The sequence below is a fragment of the Chaetura pelagica genome, unplaced genomic scaffold (assembly GCF_000747805.2).
Source record: "Chaetura pelagica isolate M959 unplaced genomic scaffold, ChaPel_1.0 scaffold85, whole genome shotgun sequence".
NCBI lineage: Eukaryota > Metazoa > Chordata > Aves > Apodiformes > Apodidae > Chaetura > Chaetura pelagica.
The window spans coordinates 1,576,249-1,593,430 of NW_009953505.1; the positions used below are offsets into that span (position 1 = coordinate 1,576,249).

At 39.2% G+C, this 17,182-nt stretch overlaps 1 protein-coding gene across 1 annotated transcript in view; it reads right to left on the reverse strand.

Annotated features, from left to right (window-relative positions):
- Positions 1-17,182, reverse strand: part of PDGFD (platelet derived growth factor D) — a 138,373-nt gene that overhangs the window by 23,060 nt on the left and 98,131 nt on the right. The window contains exons 4-5 of the mRNA XM_009999380.1: positions 4,868-4,927; positions 81-282 (exon numbers count right to left, since the gene is read on the reverse strand). Coding sequence (XP_009997682.1) covers positions 81-282; positions 4,868-4,927 — 262 coding nt within the window. The remainder of the gene's footprint in view (positions 1-80; positions 283-4,867; positions 4,928-17,182) is intronic.

Here is a 17,182-nt window from a genome sequence, read left to right on the forward strand (position 1 = left end):
CTGATCAATGGAAATTTCTATAAGGAGTGAAGAAATATTCTGGTCTTACCCCAAAGTATGTATATAGTGTCTTTTCCTACCTTTGGACTTCCTGTCATGGTAGCTCCTGCCTCGATAATGGTGGCCACTGTCTGTGTACAAATTCTCGAGATCTTCTTGCCAGGAGTCAGGGTTAAAGTGTTTCAGCAGATCCTCCACCGTGTCAAATGCTGCGATGGTTTGATCCAGAGCTTCTGCCGTGAGCGTAGGGTCAGTCACTGATGGAGAGGGATAGGATACCCCCTAAGAGTGACATACATCTCAGTGTACTTGGAATACATTACTGAACCACTTCAAACAACTGAAAACAGTTACTGAGAAACTTGTCTCAATATTGATTGAAACAGCAGCTTTTGGGCCATCTTTTGAAGTTCTGGTCAGGCTTTGCTATGCTTATGCTTTCTTTTTGCAAGGAGAACAGACACCAAGGAACTCCCATGAAAATCCTGGAGAAGATGCAAGGAGTAGAAGTACTATCACTGCTGAACATGCACACCCACTCCACAACCAGGATGATGGTTTGCACATGTACAAAGATGTAACGGAAATGTCTTTTGAAAGTACTGTCATGGGCATGACCACAGAATGGAGGTACCTTGTACAGCTGGGGAGGTTCACCAGCTCTGTTAGTAAATTCATAATAGGCAGATCAGAAACCACAGCATAGAAAAACTAAGGCAACAACTCCACTGGACTTTCTTTCCCTGGTCAATTTAGACAAGAAATTTGGTTTGGTTATAGACTTAAAAAGATGGCCCTTTATTCTCAATAATTAAATGTATGAAAAACTAATGAATGCCAATTCTCCCACCCTTTTACCACAAATACAAGTTACTAAGCAAACAAGAAAAAATGTAATTTCAGCAATATGATCTTAGCTATGTAACAATGAATACTGGAATTACCAACATAGTGATATCCTCACAATTTTATCATAATACTAAATGGAAGGGCAAAGTGCCATTCTCTGAACACATTTGTTTCCCAATGAACTTGTGGCACAACTTGACTTTGACAGTAAGACTGTAATAATTTCATTTTTACTGGAGAGGACTTAAAACATTTTCAATAATCGTTATTTAGAATAACAATATTGGCTACCCTGATTTCACTCTTCCCTTGTCCAAGCACAAAGCCTAATAGTATGTGTAAAGTATGTGCAAGAAACACTGTTAATGCAGATCTGTCACCTTCTGAAGGACTACAATGGAAACACCTGATTTATTCAACAAGAATCATAAAATAGAACAGGAGTTGTTCAGATTTTGGCCTTACGAGTTAAAACTCTAGAAACCCTCTTCTCTCATGAAAACCCTTCTCTGCATTCATATAGAAGAAATATGCCATTTAAAATTAATGGCTCCTCAAAATAGTTTTTTGCCTCATCTCCCAAGTAAACGCATATGTTAAACTATTAATCTTTGCTATTAACTTCACTCAGTGGGGTAGTAATAGAAAGGTCAACTGATTTGACTAAAATTACTCACTTGCTTTCAGAATTGTGTCCTTCAAAGCTTACTAAAATGGTTCTAAAGTATATATGTCCTTTAAAATAACACATTTGTCTTTAACAGTGTTATATCCCATTAAGAGAAATTCTTGATATTTTACTGCCTATATTTAGTGAAAGTATGGACAGTACAAATTATTAAAAAGAAAGAGAAGAAACAGAAAACATTACAAAAGCACAGTCAGAAAGCATAGCTGCACTTTATTGCTTATTGCCAGCAGCACAAGAGTTTCAGAGGGCCCACTTGTGACTGCAATGCCTCTACAAGGCAGTGCTAAATAAGACACACTGCAGATGGCTGTGAAAATTCATGACCCACTAAAAGGGAAGGCATCTCTCCTGACTTCTAAGTGGTTTGCAATAGAGACCGCCAGAGAGAAAGAAGCCCTAGGAGTTGAAAAGCTCACACCAGCAAAGTGAACACAGCGTGCTTATCTAAAACAAAGCTGCAGGACGGACTGTGCTGTGGGCAGACATCACCAAGGGTGCAAGTGCAGTCTTTGAGCATACATAAGAAAAATGCACACAAATGCTACTTGCTGACTGAGGAGAGCTAAGTGGAGCTCCTGGCTCCTCTGTGACTGCAGTACTACAGGGAAATGTCAGTCCTGAACTGCCCTTCAGAAGTGAGGGCAATGGTACAAGGATGGAGAAGAAACAGTACCATAAAAATGAGGCTATGGGTGTGTGGCTTAGACAATGCAAGAGTTTTTCCATATGTTCAACATTGCACTTCATTACAGAACTTGCAGGTCAGGCTGTGAATCTGTAGGGCACTTCAAACTCAGAGAGGCAGTAGGGATTCCCCATCTTCTTTTCATATAAAAGATCCTACTTGAGAGATTTGTGCAACCTCATCCACACACAGAAGAAAGCTTAACTTTTCTCAGTGACAGCCAAGTCAAGAGGAATTATTTCAACAGCTCAGATAACCTACTGGCAGTGACATCATGTGACAGGACCAAAAGTAACTTCAAAGCTGCCAACCCAACTGCCTCTCTTTTGTCCTGCCAAGAATAAGGCTGTAGAAGAGCTCATGCTCCTCATAATCTGGCTTCTGAGATTGCATTCAAAGACAGGGCAAGAAGACTGAAATGCAAGAAGCCATGAAAAGCAAAGATTTTCCACATTATGTACCTCTTCTCTGTTTTTTAAAAGCACTGAATACATTTTTAACTTCACAAATGTATCCTTTTTTTTCAGTGCTCTTACTCTTAATTTCCGTTCCCCCATTTTTTTCTATTTTCTATCTGTTCCGTGAAGCTGGCGGGCAGTTCAATGTGCATCACAGTTGACTTCATAACACTATTTCACAAATAATGAAAACTGACCTATTGAGGACTGAATTTTGGTTCTTTTTTTTTCTGGGTTTGCCAAGCTTGGCTAAGGGTAGAAGTATCGGTTTTGGCTGAGAAAATAAAAAAAAAAGTTATTCCAAAATATTGCTCTGTGATAGGACCTCAGACAAGGAAGAAAGAATTTGCTTGCACTAGAATTTTATTTCTGAGCATTGTAATGTATCCAGATCCTAAACTGAGTCTTTGGGTAGACTGTGGGTTTGAGGGGCAAAAGTTTGCTCTGCCAGGCTGAGCATCAGCAGTGCAGGATGTCATCTTGTTGGCAACTGACAGGTCTGAGTTTCTCCTTCTGTCCCTCAGGACCACAGCAGAATCCCTGAACCTTTTTCTCTCAAACTATTGGTATGCCCTCAGAGTTTTCCATTTGTGCCACTGGGAAAAATTACTCAACCTCTCTACCTTATTTTCCCTGAGGATAAGAAGAGGTTAGTGGGTGCAATGCATGCCCTGTGAAAGAAGGTATATTTATTAGATAGGAGATGGCACAGGAAAACTAATGAAACTGGGGTGCTGCTTCTGGTTTAGCTGTAGGATTCCATGTGACCTTGAGCATTAGCTTCCTACCTGTAATATTCATACTGTAGTTCCCCACCTATGCACATTAATAACAACTTTTTAGAAATAAACAGATGTGAAAGAGAAGTATTTTTTCAATATGAAAAGAATATTAGATTATTCTTTGGTGTATTGTGCACCCTATGATGTTAAGGAGGATAACTATTTAGCTGTAGGATTCCATGTGACCTTGTATTTTCATAGTTACCTGATGAGGGAGCCCTAGTCTTACATTTTCAGACAACAGCCTACCATATTTTAAAATAAAATATTCTATCACATATATAATTTTTTTTACAACCCCATATTAGAATGAAAAATGAGTTTATGTCTTTCAATAAAATAGTGTTTTAGCATCTCCTGCTTGGCACACCCAGTAGACCTCAAGCCCACTAACATTACTACTGAGGACTTTCAGCACAGTTAGTTCTAGGCTATCAATGCATCGTATCATGAAGAGCAGGTGTCTTTTACAAACTCAAGGGTAAATACGAGTGAGATTGGCTTAACCTCTACTAATTTTGGCAATACAAAATTTTCTCTCTACTCGTTGCCCAGCTTGGACACTAATGAGTAGAATTCACCCATATTTTATTTACTTCTCTACTGGCAACTCCTGGAAGCCCTCGTAACAAAGGTGCCAACACTAAACCCTCTTCCACAAATGCGCCAAACATTGGTTTCAAGTCTGCTTTGAGTGCTTATCCTCATTTCATGTGTTTTAAGAGGAGTTTACAAGAGCTGTGACATGGTCTTGACCAGCCAACAGCGTGCACAGAATAGGACAGGCTGTATTTTTAATTTTGATGCTACATTGCCATTCCCCAGCATTTAACTTTACTCAGGAAATTTAAGACAGTACAGATTTTTGGCCAATGATGCAAATCAAAATTAAAGAAGAGAAAAATAACATTTTATATCGGACTACCATTTTTTTTTTTCTTTCTTTTTTGTCCCAAGTGACATTTCACTGCTGAATATGGAGACCTTAGATATACTACTTTATTAAAAACACTGAAAAAGAAACTCAGTATCGACAATGAAAAACTAAGTCAATTTTCTTGCTGGCTTGTTTTAAGTATAGTCTTCCATTTAGGTGAAGACATTTTACAACTGAAAATGGTAAGGAGTTTAAATCTTTCATTTTCATCTTGGCACAATAAATTTGAAAACAAGAAATGTTTCCCAATGGCTATCTCATGAAGTTACATCAGCTGATGGCATATCCTGAATCTTTTTGTCTTAAAAATATACTGGCTGACTCCACTATGAGTTGGATCAACCCTTAATTCACTCACTGCCAAAGGTGAATACATAGTTCCTCTGTGCAAATGCCATTTTAGTGAGCTGGATTCAAGACACCCTATTAATCCATCCATGGGCAAAATAGAAACAAATTACTTACTGAGACAGAGCTTGTGACTGACTCCCAGTTGGTTTCTGAGGCTGCGTGCTGGAAATCATCCTAAGGGGAAAAACCCACAGGAAAAATCACCATTAAGGTAATGTTCTAAAATAACTGCAGAATCAACAAATTCAACATCTGTCAGCTTTTTTAACCCTCCTTAATGCAAGAGACCTTTGCCATGTGTCATTCCTAAATAATGCTACTTTCATTCATGTTTCTCACTTTTCATTGTTCATTCACTAGCTTCTTGTGACCTTGCTGGGGCAAGAATAGGTATTATTAATATTTGTAATATTATATATGCTTCTTTACGTAGCAGGACCTAATGTGGTCAAGGCCACTCCAGTTATCTTCCAACATAAATATTAAGCACCACCTTTGTATGGCTACAACCACAGCATTAATGCTGTTTCCCAAACTGATCTGTTCTGGCAATAATGTGGACATGCTAATACCAGGCACTATTTAGCCAAGGTGAAAATCAGGGTAATCTAATCCATTTAAAATTAAGTCCTAATATGACTGTAATGTTTTTGGTGCTTGTGCCAAATGTGACTTCTCATCTGCACAGAGCACTAAATGACACTATGTCCTTTACATCAAAAGCTACAGCCACAGTACATTCACATTAGAAGTGTCATTGCACAAAACCTCTAGGCATTTATGATTAATTTGAGCACAGGGATGGGATTATGCTTCTCTACCTTTGGACGGCTACAAAGCAAACTTCTAAGCTAGTCGTTCTTGTTTCCATTTGCAGCCAACTAAAACAAGTATTTTTAGGGTGCAAATCATCTGATCTACTTTAGAAGTTTAATTTGGGATGAGACTGCATTCTAAAAATGTTTGGGTTTTTTGTTTTGTTTTTAGTTTTTTGGCTTAGTTTTGTTTTTGTTTGTTTGTTTGTATGGGGGCTTTGTTTGTTGGTTTTTGGTTTTCTGTTTGGTTTTGGGTGGGTTTTTTTTTAGTTTTTTGGGGTTTTTTTCTCTCCTTTTGTCTATGAAGGGAGCCTGGGAGGACTGTCAAAACTGTAGATATTGATATGTGATCACCTGAATCCCAATCCACTTCTCTCAGGATGGGCAATCAGTGCTTAAATTATGAAGAAGCCATTTCTTTAATCTTTTGGCAGTTTTACTCATTTCCAACTGGAATACTTACACTATGAAAAGTGGGGAAAAAAAGGCAGCATTACAGAACAGTTATCAGACACATGCAGTGAATAGCTAATGATCAACATGCATAGGCAGGTAAAGAAAATGGACTGAAATGACAGCATACCAAATTATTTTTTTTCTAATAACAGAATTTATAATGAAAGGATTTAAAGAAGATGGATCAATGCCTGGGCTCACAATTTTACATTTTTACATTGACTCAGTATCTGCTAAGCATTTTTGAGTTGGCAACTGAACTGAAAAGGAAGGGTAGCTGCTTAGCTGATGCTGCCTAGACTCAACATTGCACTGGACCATACATATATGCATGTATTCAATTGTTTTTTAGGAAGTGGAAAGAGAAAATTGATCATATAATCTGCTAATTCATCAATAAAATTTTCCTTCAGTCAAGAAGGAATAGAGCTGCTTTCAGATCCTGACTCAATATACATGGTATGTTAATGTTTTCCACTTGCTGTAGAAAAATAGTTACATGTCTCAAAAGTCAAAAGATTGTTTATTCAATATTGTTACTGTTTATTCTTCCTTAAAATAGTTCTGTCCCTCGAATTTGAGGCACCAAAACTGTAGTGATTTCTTCGGTACTTAACATTAGTGAAAGTTATTAAACCCCATCAGACTACAATGTTACCAAGTGGCCACTGAAACTGCAGGGCTATTAAAACCTTAATAATTAAAGTGGCAATTTTATTTTAGATATACAAAAGCAAAATGTTATTGGTGAAAATTTTAATGTAGTTTTTTTTCTATAAACAGTAGAGATCTGCAAATACTGTGATCAGGTCATAAATAATTCAGAAGCAGTGGGATATCTTGGCCACATTCTCTACACATTTGGTTGCCCAGTTCTTGACAAGCCATGATTTAAAGTATGTAAAAATGGATTTGAAAAGCTCATAGATCCTCTCATAATGGCTGCCAGTTACAAAACTTGGAAACAATTTCCTCTCTGTCATTACTTTCCATTTAGCACTTCCAGAAAAAAGTGGCATTGAGTTCTGAGGCATTATTTTAAAACAGGAACAATCTGCCTCATTGAATGTCTGGAGAAGACCATAAACAAGCAATAATTTTGTGTTTGAAGTGACCATCCCCTTGTGTTATCTAATTGTAGATATCAAAACTGTTTCTTTAGTCTATGATTCTTTGAGGTAGTTAACTCCAGAGAGCCCCTCCAAAACCCTGAGATAGACATGTACCACCTGCTTCTTACATCTCAAACCTGATGACTGAAAATTTTGACTTTGTGATTATATTTCATCTGCATAAACTATTCACAACTATATGGCTTTGTTCCACCATCACTCAAGGCAGCTGCAGTCATTCTTGGCTTTCAGCCTCTACAGTTTGAAGATTATTATTATCTATGGCTTCTGCTTTCAGCTATTACAAGTAATAACATCAAAGTGGTTCTCATAATTTCAAAATCCTCTCCTTTCTCACCATTGCCCCTAGCAGAACCTGAAGGACAAATCTATTTTCAGTGCTAGCTCTTCAAGTCATACTACCATATTTATGTGAATTTGCATATGATCACTTTGGTATTGTTTTCTTCATTACTTAAAATTACATTAAAATTTTTATTTAAAACACAAACAAATAAAACATAAATTGTGCCTTTTTAATCTGAATACTGGAAAAACAGGGTGTTAATAATTTGACTACGTCACCCTGACAACAGCACTTTTATTTTTGTATGTGTGTCATGGTAACATAACATTACATGAGACTTCAGCAAAGAATTCCATTAACTTCTAAAAGCAGCAAAATACAGGCAAAGCAACAGGCCTACTGATCACTTTCTGATAGCAGCTACCTTTGTTGAAGAAAAACGACTTCCATACCTCAACTTCCAAAATTACACCTCAGCAAGACAAATCAGTCAGTCCAGAGAGTTAAATATGTATGGACAATGATATATTGTTCTTGGCGCTGTTTCAGACAAAGATAAGCTACTCTCTCCTTCACTGACTGACTTTTTCTATAGCCTGTCTTCCACCACTGATCTCCAGTAAGTGACAAGGAGTCAGGAGGGATACTCTTTGTTTTACTTAGGGCCTTCACAAGTGGAGATCACAAGGCAAAAATCACTGCTGTCAAGGATATATGAGACTACAGAGCCAGATAGCACAGGTTTCTGAGGAAGATGTTTTGCAGCCTGTGCATCCATGATGTGCAGCAGCACAGGCTCTGCCTGGCTCAACTTGTGGAGTTTTGCAGGGTCAGTAGGAACACAGAAGCATCAGGAAGACACAAGAGATGAGGTAGGCAAGCTTGCTAGATGGAGAAGCATGTTGTCCATGACTTACTTGGTTGTACAACAAATACGGCAAAACATGTGAGTCCTCCCAGCCATGCTGAATTACTGGTTGGTCCTCAAATTAAAAGCAAGAAGCACTTTCTAACATTTCTGTGATTCTTCGTTTTTTACATGCTTTATGGCTGTAGGCCAGTCTTTTGTCATCTTGGTGTTTGACATCTATGAGGCATGATGCCTGGGATAGGCAATAACTGCTCCAAGACGGGCACGACACACCAGCAGCTCTCTCCAGTGAGAAGAAGCAGCCCCGTATCTCTATAAGCTACTCTCTAAACTCTTTCTTCTAATCCGCAGGTGTCTGGGGTGGTTGGATTAGGCTTGGTAAAAGATTGATTATCTGCCAAAACAGCTATAAACCATGGCTAATAAAGCTGAGGTGATGCTCTTTGCTTCAGGGAGTGGGAAATGTTCACAAAAGAGCTGTGGTTCAGAAGAGCCCAGACAGCATCCTAAAGTGATTGTTAGGGCGTACCGGTTTCATAAGGTCCTCTCCTGAAGGAGCAACTTCCTACCTTGTCATGGGAGTGGAAGAGAAGTGAGGGGGAAAAGTCAGAAATACAGGCATATTCTTGGGGCAAGTAAATATGAGAAGGAAGAAGAAAGAAACAATGGAAAAATTAACAGAGAAGCTGAAAGTGTTTGGCTCTATCTGGGGTCACCCCATTTGTGGTATTTAGATGCCACAGCTATAAACTATATAAAAAAGAAGCAGTTTCTAGAAATGTGTAGAAGAACCTGGCTAAGGGAGGTAGTGAGGCACAAAGTATACTCTGCAAAACCAAATCAGAGGTGAAATGGGGCATGTTCAAAGAGGTCCAGTACAGAAACAAAAAGAAGTTGGGGTGTCTCACTGGTACATAAGAATAAGAGACAAGGACAGTGAGAGGTCTATAAAGAAAACCTAGGGTAAATTACAACTTGAAGAAAAAAAAGATGAAAATATCCTAACATTTAAATTAATAAAAGGAAACTCAATGACAGCTATTTTTAAAGAATAGTCAACATGCATCTATTGCATTCAAAGCTCTTTGCAGACAAACAGCTGACAGGTAGATAAATTTGCACCTGTAGCTTGTAACAATGAATTATAAAAATCTGGAAACAAGGCCTTTTTTTTTTTATTTTGTGTAATAAATAATAGTAACAATATTTTCTCAATAATTTAATGTATAGATATTATATTTTATATACAGGGCAACAGGTATTCCAAGCAAATAAACTCTAAACTCAGAACACTCTGTGTAGATGCAACAGTGTTAAGGAAGTGAGGGGCAAAAGAAAAGTCAAAGTTTGACTTAAAAATGCTGTGATAAATACTCAAGTTTGTATATTTCTACTGATGAATTATAGTTTTTCATGTAGCATTTTAGTACACTCCAATTTCTAATTTTAAAGATAATAAAAGCATAGAGATGCACTTTGAAATATCTTTTTCTTTTACCATACTTTTGATCCATCACATTGTTGTATTTCATTTTCGTATCAGAATGATACTTATTAACATTTCTCCTAAGGATGCTGAAAAATGCCTATTTTCCTACAGTAGGCTGCTCACTAGGAAGCCAGTGGCTTCATTTTTCTTACCCACAGTAATGGTCAAACCCCTGCTTTGTTCAGTTCTGGGGACCAGGCTTTAAAAGAAAAGATGCCAAATTTGGAAAGCATGTGACAATGATTATTTGTTATCTGGTAATCATGCCTTGCAATGAAACACTAAACAGAGGCCAGTGTCTTTCAAGAAGGTTAGAGGTTATTTAACCTTATCTCTCCAGATAATAAGCCATAGTTAGCTGCAAGAGGCTGTTACCAAGCTCGTTTATCTAGCAGTGCAAGCATTTAATAAATTCAGGTGGCTTTAATCTAAAGGCAGTAATATTCATACTGGAAGTACAAGCAGATTTTACCACTGATGGTAACTGTTACTGGGACAGATAAGAAATGAACAAATAAGTTTAACCATATTGAAATTTCTTTTCCGTTTTTGGTGTAGCCCCATAAAGACAGGCTATCTATGACACCACTACTTTAAAGCCAGTAAACAAAAGGTCAGACAGACACCGAAGTGTCTGAACACAAATGTGATATTATGATTCTTGCTCTTTAAAAAAAAGACATAAATTGAGTTTCTGAAGCTCAGTTGTCACTAAATATCAGTAGCTACAAGCTTGACAGTCATGACTAAGTAATACTACTGTAAAATGACATATAAAATCACTCTTGATTTGTTCTGACACATTTACTAGCTATAAATGAGTGGGAAGCACAAGATACTTAAAATTTCAAAAAGTTTAAGGCTGTAATAATTATCTGGGTTAACTGCAGTTTGATACATTTATTTATGAAAAGTTGAAGTAAAACTGAAGCACAAAAATATAGTTAATAACAGTTATGTTTGGTCATTACTTCTCTTCATCCTTCAGCTAGTTTTGGAATTAGGCATTGCTGGGTGCACATTATAAGAGTGCTCAAGACACTGACATTTAAATGATCTCTTTTAAAGGTCAGATAATACTTGCTCAAATGAGACAATAACTATGCCTTTGAAAAATCATACGTCATCTACCACTACACAGCCCATGAGCACCCTACTTGAGGCACATACCCCTAAGAGAGTGCAGAGGACTTCACTGCCACACTGTGAAAATTGTTCATTCCCTTTAATTTTTCTATTTATGACAGAGGCCTGTCCTTGTATCTTCATGTACAAGGGAATTAATTTCCTAATTGCTATGCTGGTGCATACTGCAGTTAAATAATTGTAACCAAAATATAAACCAACTAACATTCATTGTAAATACTCTGCAACTTTTCCTTTGTCATTTTTACCTGAATAGCAAATTTTACTTCTGGGACACAAAATCTGAAAGGCTCTTCCAGGTCATCAATTCCAAAACCCTCAGACGGGTTGGTGTTCCAAGCCAAATTTGTCTTTATTGCACTTATGTAAGTGCCAGCTTTGTCCTTCTCTTCCTCTCCTGAGTTTGCTTCTTGCAGTACTTCTGAAGATGCTGTATTTCCTCTCAGCATCCTTTTTTTTACACTAAGCAAGCCAAGTTGTCTTGGCCCTCAGTAAGAAATCTTTTCTTTTCCCTCAACTGTCCTGTAGCTGTACTCTGAATACTGTCCAAGAAAGGTGTGGTTGCTCCATTATGGGGACCACAACTGTATAAAGTTTTCCAGAAAGAATGCAACTACCATCTCACTGGTCCCATGTCTAGTACATCCAGAAAATGTATTCTCTCCCCTTTGCTAACCAGTGAGATGCCATTTAGCAGCAAATGCTTTTTGTTATTAGTCTCTATATGAGTGACCTCTTTACTCTTTTTGGGCTGTTGAATATGACTGCAAATCAATTCTCCAGTGCTCAAGGTCACACAGTTCTCCTCTCCAATACTCTCCTTTTCCCATTAATGAGAAATGCACTTCAGCTTTGTTTGTGCTGCAAAAATCATTAAAATGCTGCTCTGACAAATTGTGCTTTGGTCTCTAAAAAACGCCCAAAGTTAAACCAAATATAAGACCATCCCTTTGGAAATTCCCATTAGTGAGCTCTCCCTGGCTCTACTGCCTTTTGCAACTACAGCACCCTGCTTCCCCTCTGACTGCTGCACAGCTCTTGTATTAATTGCCATCCCCTCCAGCGTAAGGGATTTTTTCCTGTGTGGCACTGGGTGAGATGCTCCTCTGAAGTCCAATTATATTTGCTATACAGCATTTCCTTCCTCTTCAGACTATCTTCCAGTCTGGCATGAGCTCCTTTGATAAAGAGACATGGTGTTTTTTCTAGTTTCCTACATCTTTAACTACCTTCGCTGCTGACAAGTGCCCCATATGCTTTCTAGGTCAGACTAATGAGCATGCAGTTGCCCTGGCCACTCTCCTGCCATTGATGTTATAGACTGCTACTGCAAGTGCTGTTTCCATGTGAGCCCAGGCTCACCACATTGCTCTCCAGGGATGCAAGTCAGGTGTGTTAAGGCTGTGGCTACTCCCAGCTCCCTTTACATTACTATTGTACACAAAGAGAGACTTGCTTTCTGCAGTGACTGTGCCTGGTGGTCTGCAGTGCCCATCTCTTGGCAGTGTCAGTGCAGGGTGCTGAAAACAGTCAGACTCCTTGCTCACCTTTGTTCAGTTCTAAGCACACCTGGGCCACAGTACCAGCCCATTTTGCAGAGCCTGCTGGTCCCCCTGTGGTGTTCCATGCTGACTGCCAGGGTGGTGGGGAGCAGACATTAGCAGGGCCCTGGTTAGTGTGATGCTGCACATGAAAATGGTGCCAGGGATGAGACAAGTGGAAAAGAGCTTGGTAGGAGTGACCCCAGGAGCCAAAAACTCACCCCCAGGTCAGAGTCCAATGCCCTTGAAAGGACTTCAGCAAACTTCTGCCATGCTGACTGCCAGGTTCTTGGAAGCAGCCTCCATGGTAATAGGAAAATTTGCCCTGAGCAAAACTGAAAAAGCTGACACTTCACTCGCCTGGCAGTGTCCAGGTGGGCAAAAAATGTTTTCAGAGTTAACAGAAGGCAGTGACAGCTGGTTATTTCAGGTTCTTCTCGATATGATGCATACCAATTGAGAATGTACTGAGAGGCCCCAGTAATAGGGGTAGAAGGAAAAATATTAATGAAAGAAAACCTCCTAGGAGCTAGGTATTAAGTTTCTGTCTTCCTTACATTTGGCTTTCTACCTGTTTTGTATAGATTTAAGCATGCTCTGTATTCAGTGGAAAATAATGATTAACAAATACAGCCTGATTTCTTTTAATATTCCAAGTTTTCTGTTGTTCTACTAGGAGGATCTGCTAAGTGATCTGACACGCATGCTCACATTTTCAGATGTGACTTGGGAGAAGCATGGGAGGAATAATAGTAATAATGAAAAACTCTAATTGAGCTAAGCAAATTTAATTCCAAAGCTGAGGACACAATGTAAAAAGATACAAGTAAGGGACATTAGCTGTCCTAACAGCAAACCCGGCCTATTGATTTTTGTGAAGGATCCATTTGTTTCTGAGCTCTTTCCCAGAGGATGCCGTTTAATTCTGCAGCAAGCATGCAGCAGAAGCATGTGTTACGTTTCACAGATAATGCAAAGCAAAACAATTTGTTCACCCTCCTATGACTGCAAGGCATTGAGTTTTCTAGGACAACACAAAAGGACTACCATACAAACTTTCTAAGATTATAGCAATAATCATAAAAATAGCAAGAATACAAAGTCTCTGAAGAATACAATAACCACTTTCTACTAGTTTTTCCATGTTTTTTATGGGATCAAAAGCAGATGATTTATTGCAAACAACACAGAATACTATTTATTGGGAATTTCTTTTAACTTAAGGTTCATCAAACAGGAAAAGAAAATTATTCAGACTGGACATCCAGCCCTAGATCTATTTCTAAAAAGTGCTAAACACAGCTACCTTAAGAACAGCCATGCTTCTCATTTCTCTTCTGCATTATTCTTACAAATATCAATTATAAGTAACACTATGAATGAAGACTGGGTAAAAAGCAAACACTTTATATTTGCCACATTTTTGCAAACAATCTGACTAAACCATGTTTTCAGTTTTGGGATCAGCTTGCAAAAAGCTAGCCTGAGAAATCCTTCTCACCTGAGACCATGATTTCAGGACCAGGAAGGTGTGTACTGGTTCAGAATTAGTGTGTGATATATTTTATTTAGATTTTGCCTAAAAAGCCTAACCAAATAGACTAAGGATGGCTGTAGAATGATAATAGGACAAATATTTTCAAGCAATGAAAATCCAGAGGAACATTTTATTTCAGTTTTATACTAATGACCTGGAAAATGTCACAGAAATTGAAGCTGAAAGAGAAATGAAAATTAAAACTGGAACAACAAAAAAAGATGTTGTAAACACCATTTAATACAAAGAAATATGCTGCGACTACCAGAGGTCAGAAGCAAAGGCAGAAAAGAAAAATAAGCAGGTCTGTGGGTACAAACAGCTTCTCTGGAAACTGAATATTGGTATTCTACATACAACAGGCACAGCCAGTTAGTTTTAATCTACTTGGGTGTGACATGAGGGTCAATAAAAGTTGGAGAAGGTAGCTACATACCCCAACTATGAAGACACCAAGATGGCAACAAACCCATGCCATCTGGCCTGGCAGTGCTGGTCTGAGCAGACCAGGTTTTTAGGCTGTTGACCTCTATCAGCAACATGGGGAGGAAACAAGGGAGAACACTCTTGAATGCTTGGCAGAAAGCCTTTGTTCTATGGTTCAAAAACTTGAAGCCTTTCTTGAACACCAGACAGCATTTTGTTATGTACAAAACCTACAGTCTGCTGAATTTTTACTGCTGGTTTTAATACAACCCTCCTGGGCACCTTGTCCATCTTTGTGTAGATTGATAAACCCTCCTGGACAGCCACTGCATCACCAGAAGATCAGCAGCTGTGCCAACATTGAGATTTCAACTGCTGCCATTTCAATAATTTTCTCTGCTTTTAATCTATTTCTTAATGCACCTGGAAAATGTACCTGAACCAGCACTGAGCTAGCAATGCCAGCACACAAAGGTGCTGCTAAAGTGGGAAAGCACAGTGTTTCCTTTCATCTATCTCTGATGGAGATAAATTACACACATAGGCAGCAGAGTGTTCAGTTTTCTGCTGCCTTATATTACCTGCCCTGACTGTTGTGGTTTTTTTCTTCCCCTTCATAGCTTACTAATATTAATTTTTCTGTATAAATGCATGAATATGCAGAACAAGGGTGGAAGGCCTGAATAAGACTAGGACTGGCATATCCAGGCTCTTGGCTAACCTTGAGAATAAAATAAGCACAGAGGACCTCGTGTTTATCATGGTGCCTAGAAGACAGGCAGCTCAGAGCCAATACGGACGTGTAGTACAATGCACATTTTGAAATAAGGATCTCATTTCCAGTCAGGTGCAAAAGTTTCACCTCATCTGTAGAGAAAAACATCAAGCAATTGCTGACGTACCCATACCTACACAGCATTCTCAATTTCTGTTCACTTCTAGCGAAAGCTAAGGTTTCAACAGCCTACTTCCATCACTAGCAGCTTCCTTAGTATGCCACACAACCCACATGGAGGACTCAGGCTAACTGTCCTCAGTGTCCAGGTTTTCTCAAGCACTTTTTTGTTTCCAGTTTATTGGCCAGACCTTGGTGTGAAACAAAATTGGTGGCCCAAAGGTGGTTGTTTTACTCTGTCTCATAACAGTTGAAAAATTAGACTCATTCTTTCTAGGCCATTTTCCTAAGTTTCAGGGTTTGTTTTTACGACTACATTTTTTTCTCAAAGATGAGATTCTCTTTTTAAAAATTACCCAGAAGTCTACAAACCTTGAACCCGAGGGCTCACAGATGTCACTAACTCTGTCACTCATAGTGCTATCAAGCAGTGATGAGGAAATGAAAGACAAGACTGACCTCCATGTAAGAATTTTTGGGCTACGTCTACATTAGTAAATAAAATGAGGTAGAGATTGATCAGACATGGTTTGACTCATGTACTGGGACATAACCATTATCCTGCAAAACGGAGTGGCTACAACAAACTGCCTATTGGAAACAGCCCAGGACCTGTGCTGGCCCCAGACTACTTGGGCTACAAATGTGAAAATGCAAACAAACTCTTGTCTACGCTTTGGCTCACACCCAGCCTGTTTAATAGTCTTTTCTGACACGTTGGGATAATTTACGAAGTTTTTGCTGACAAGCTGGGATACACAGACTTCTTTATTATAGGGTCTGATCCTGCAAGAGTTTGTATTTAGGCTTCATCATATGAGTGATGGTTGGGCAACAAAGATGCCTGGAATCAAGAACATCCAATGACACAACACGGTGCCAGATTCCTACAGTCTGAGGGAAATTTTCATTACAGAGTATTTTTACCACACATCACCTGAGAAATATGGAAATTGCTGATGGCACCAAGATGAGTGGAGAGGTTGACACCCCAGAAGGGAGAGCCACCCTCCAGGATAATCTGGACAGACTGGAGGAGTGGGCTAGCAGGAACCTTATGAACTCTGGGGCCTTGAGCAACCTGATCTAGTGGGAGGTGTCCCTGCTCAAGCAGGGAGGTTGAAACTAGATGATCTTTAAGGTCCCTTCCAACCCAAACCATTTTATGATTCTATGATTCAAGTCGAAGGTCTTGCACCTGGGAACACATAACCCAGGAATGCAGTTCAGATTGGGATCCACCTGGCTGGAGAGCAGCCCTGTGGAAAGGGACCTGGGTGCCTTTGTGGATAACAGCCTCAGCAGGAGTGAACAGTGTGCTGCAGTGGCAAAGCAAGCCAATAGGATGCTAGGCTGCATCAACAAGGGCATCACCAGCAGAGATAAAAAAGTCATCATCCTGTTCTACTTAGCGCTTGTCAAACCACACCTGGAGTATTGCTTTCAGTTCTGGTCCCCACTCTACAAAAAGGATGTGGACAAGCTGGAGAGGGTCCAGAGAAGGGCCACAAGGATGATCAGAGGCCTGGAGGACCTGCCATATGAGGAGAGGCTGAAAAAACTGGGTTTGTTCAGGCTTGAGGAGAGAAGGCTTAGGGGAAACCTTATCACCATGTTCCAGCACTTAAAGAGTGGCTATGAAGAAGACGGAGACTCCCTATTTACAAGGAAAAGACAAGGGGTAATGGGCACAACTTGCTCCCAGGGAGATTCCAATTGGACACAAGAGGTAAATTTTTCATCATGAAGACAATCAAACATTGGAAGAGTCTCTCAAGGGAAGTGGTAGATTCCTCCCCATTGGACAGTTTTAAGTTTCAGCTTGACAGGGTCC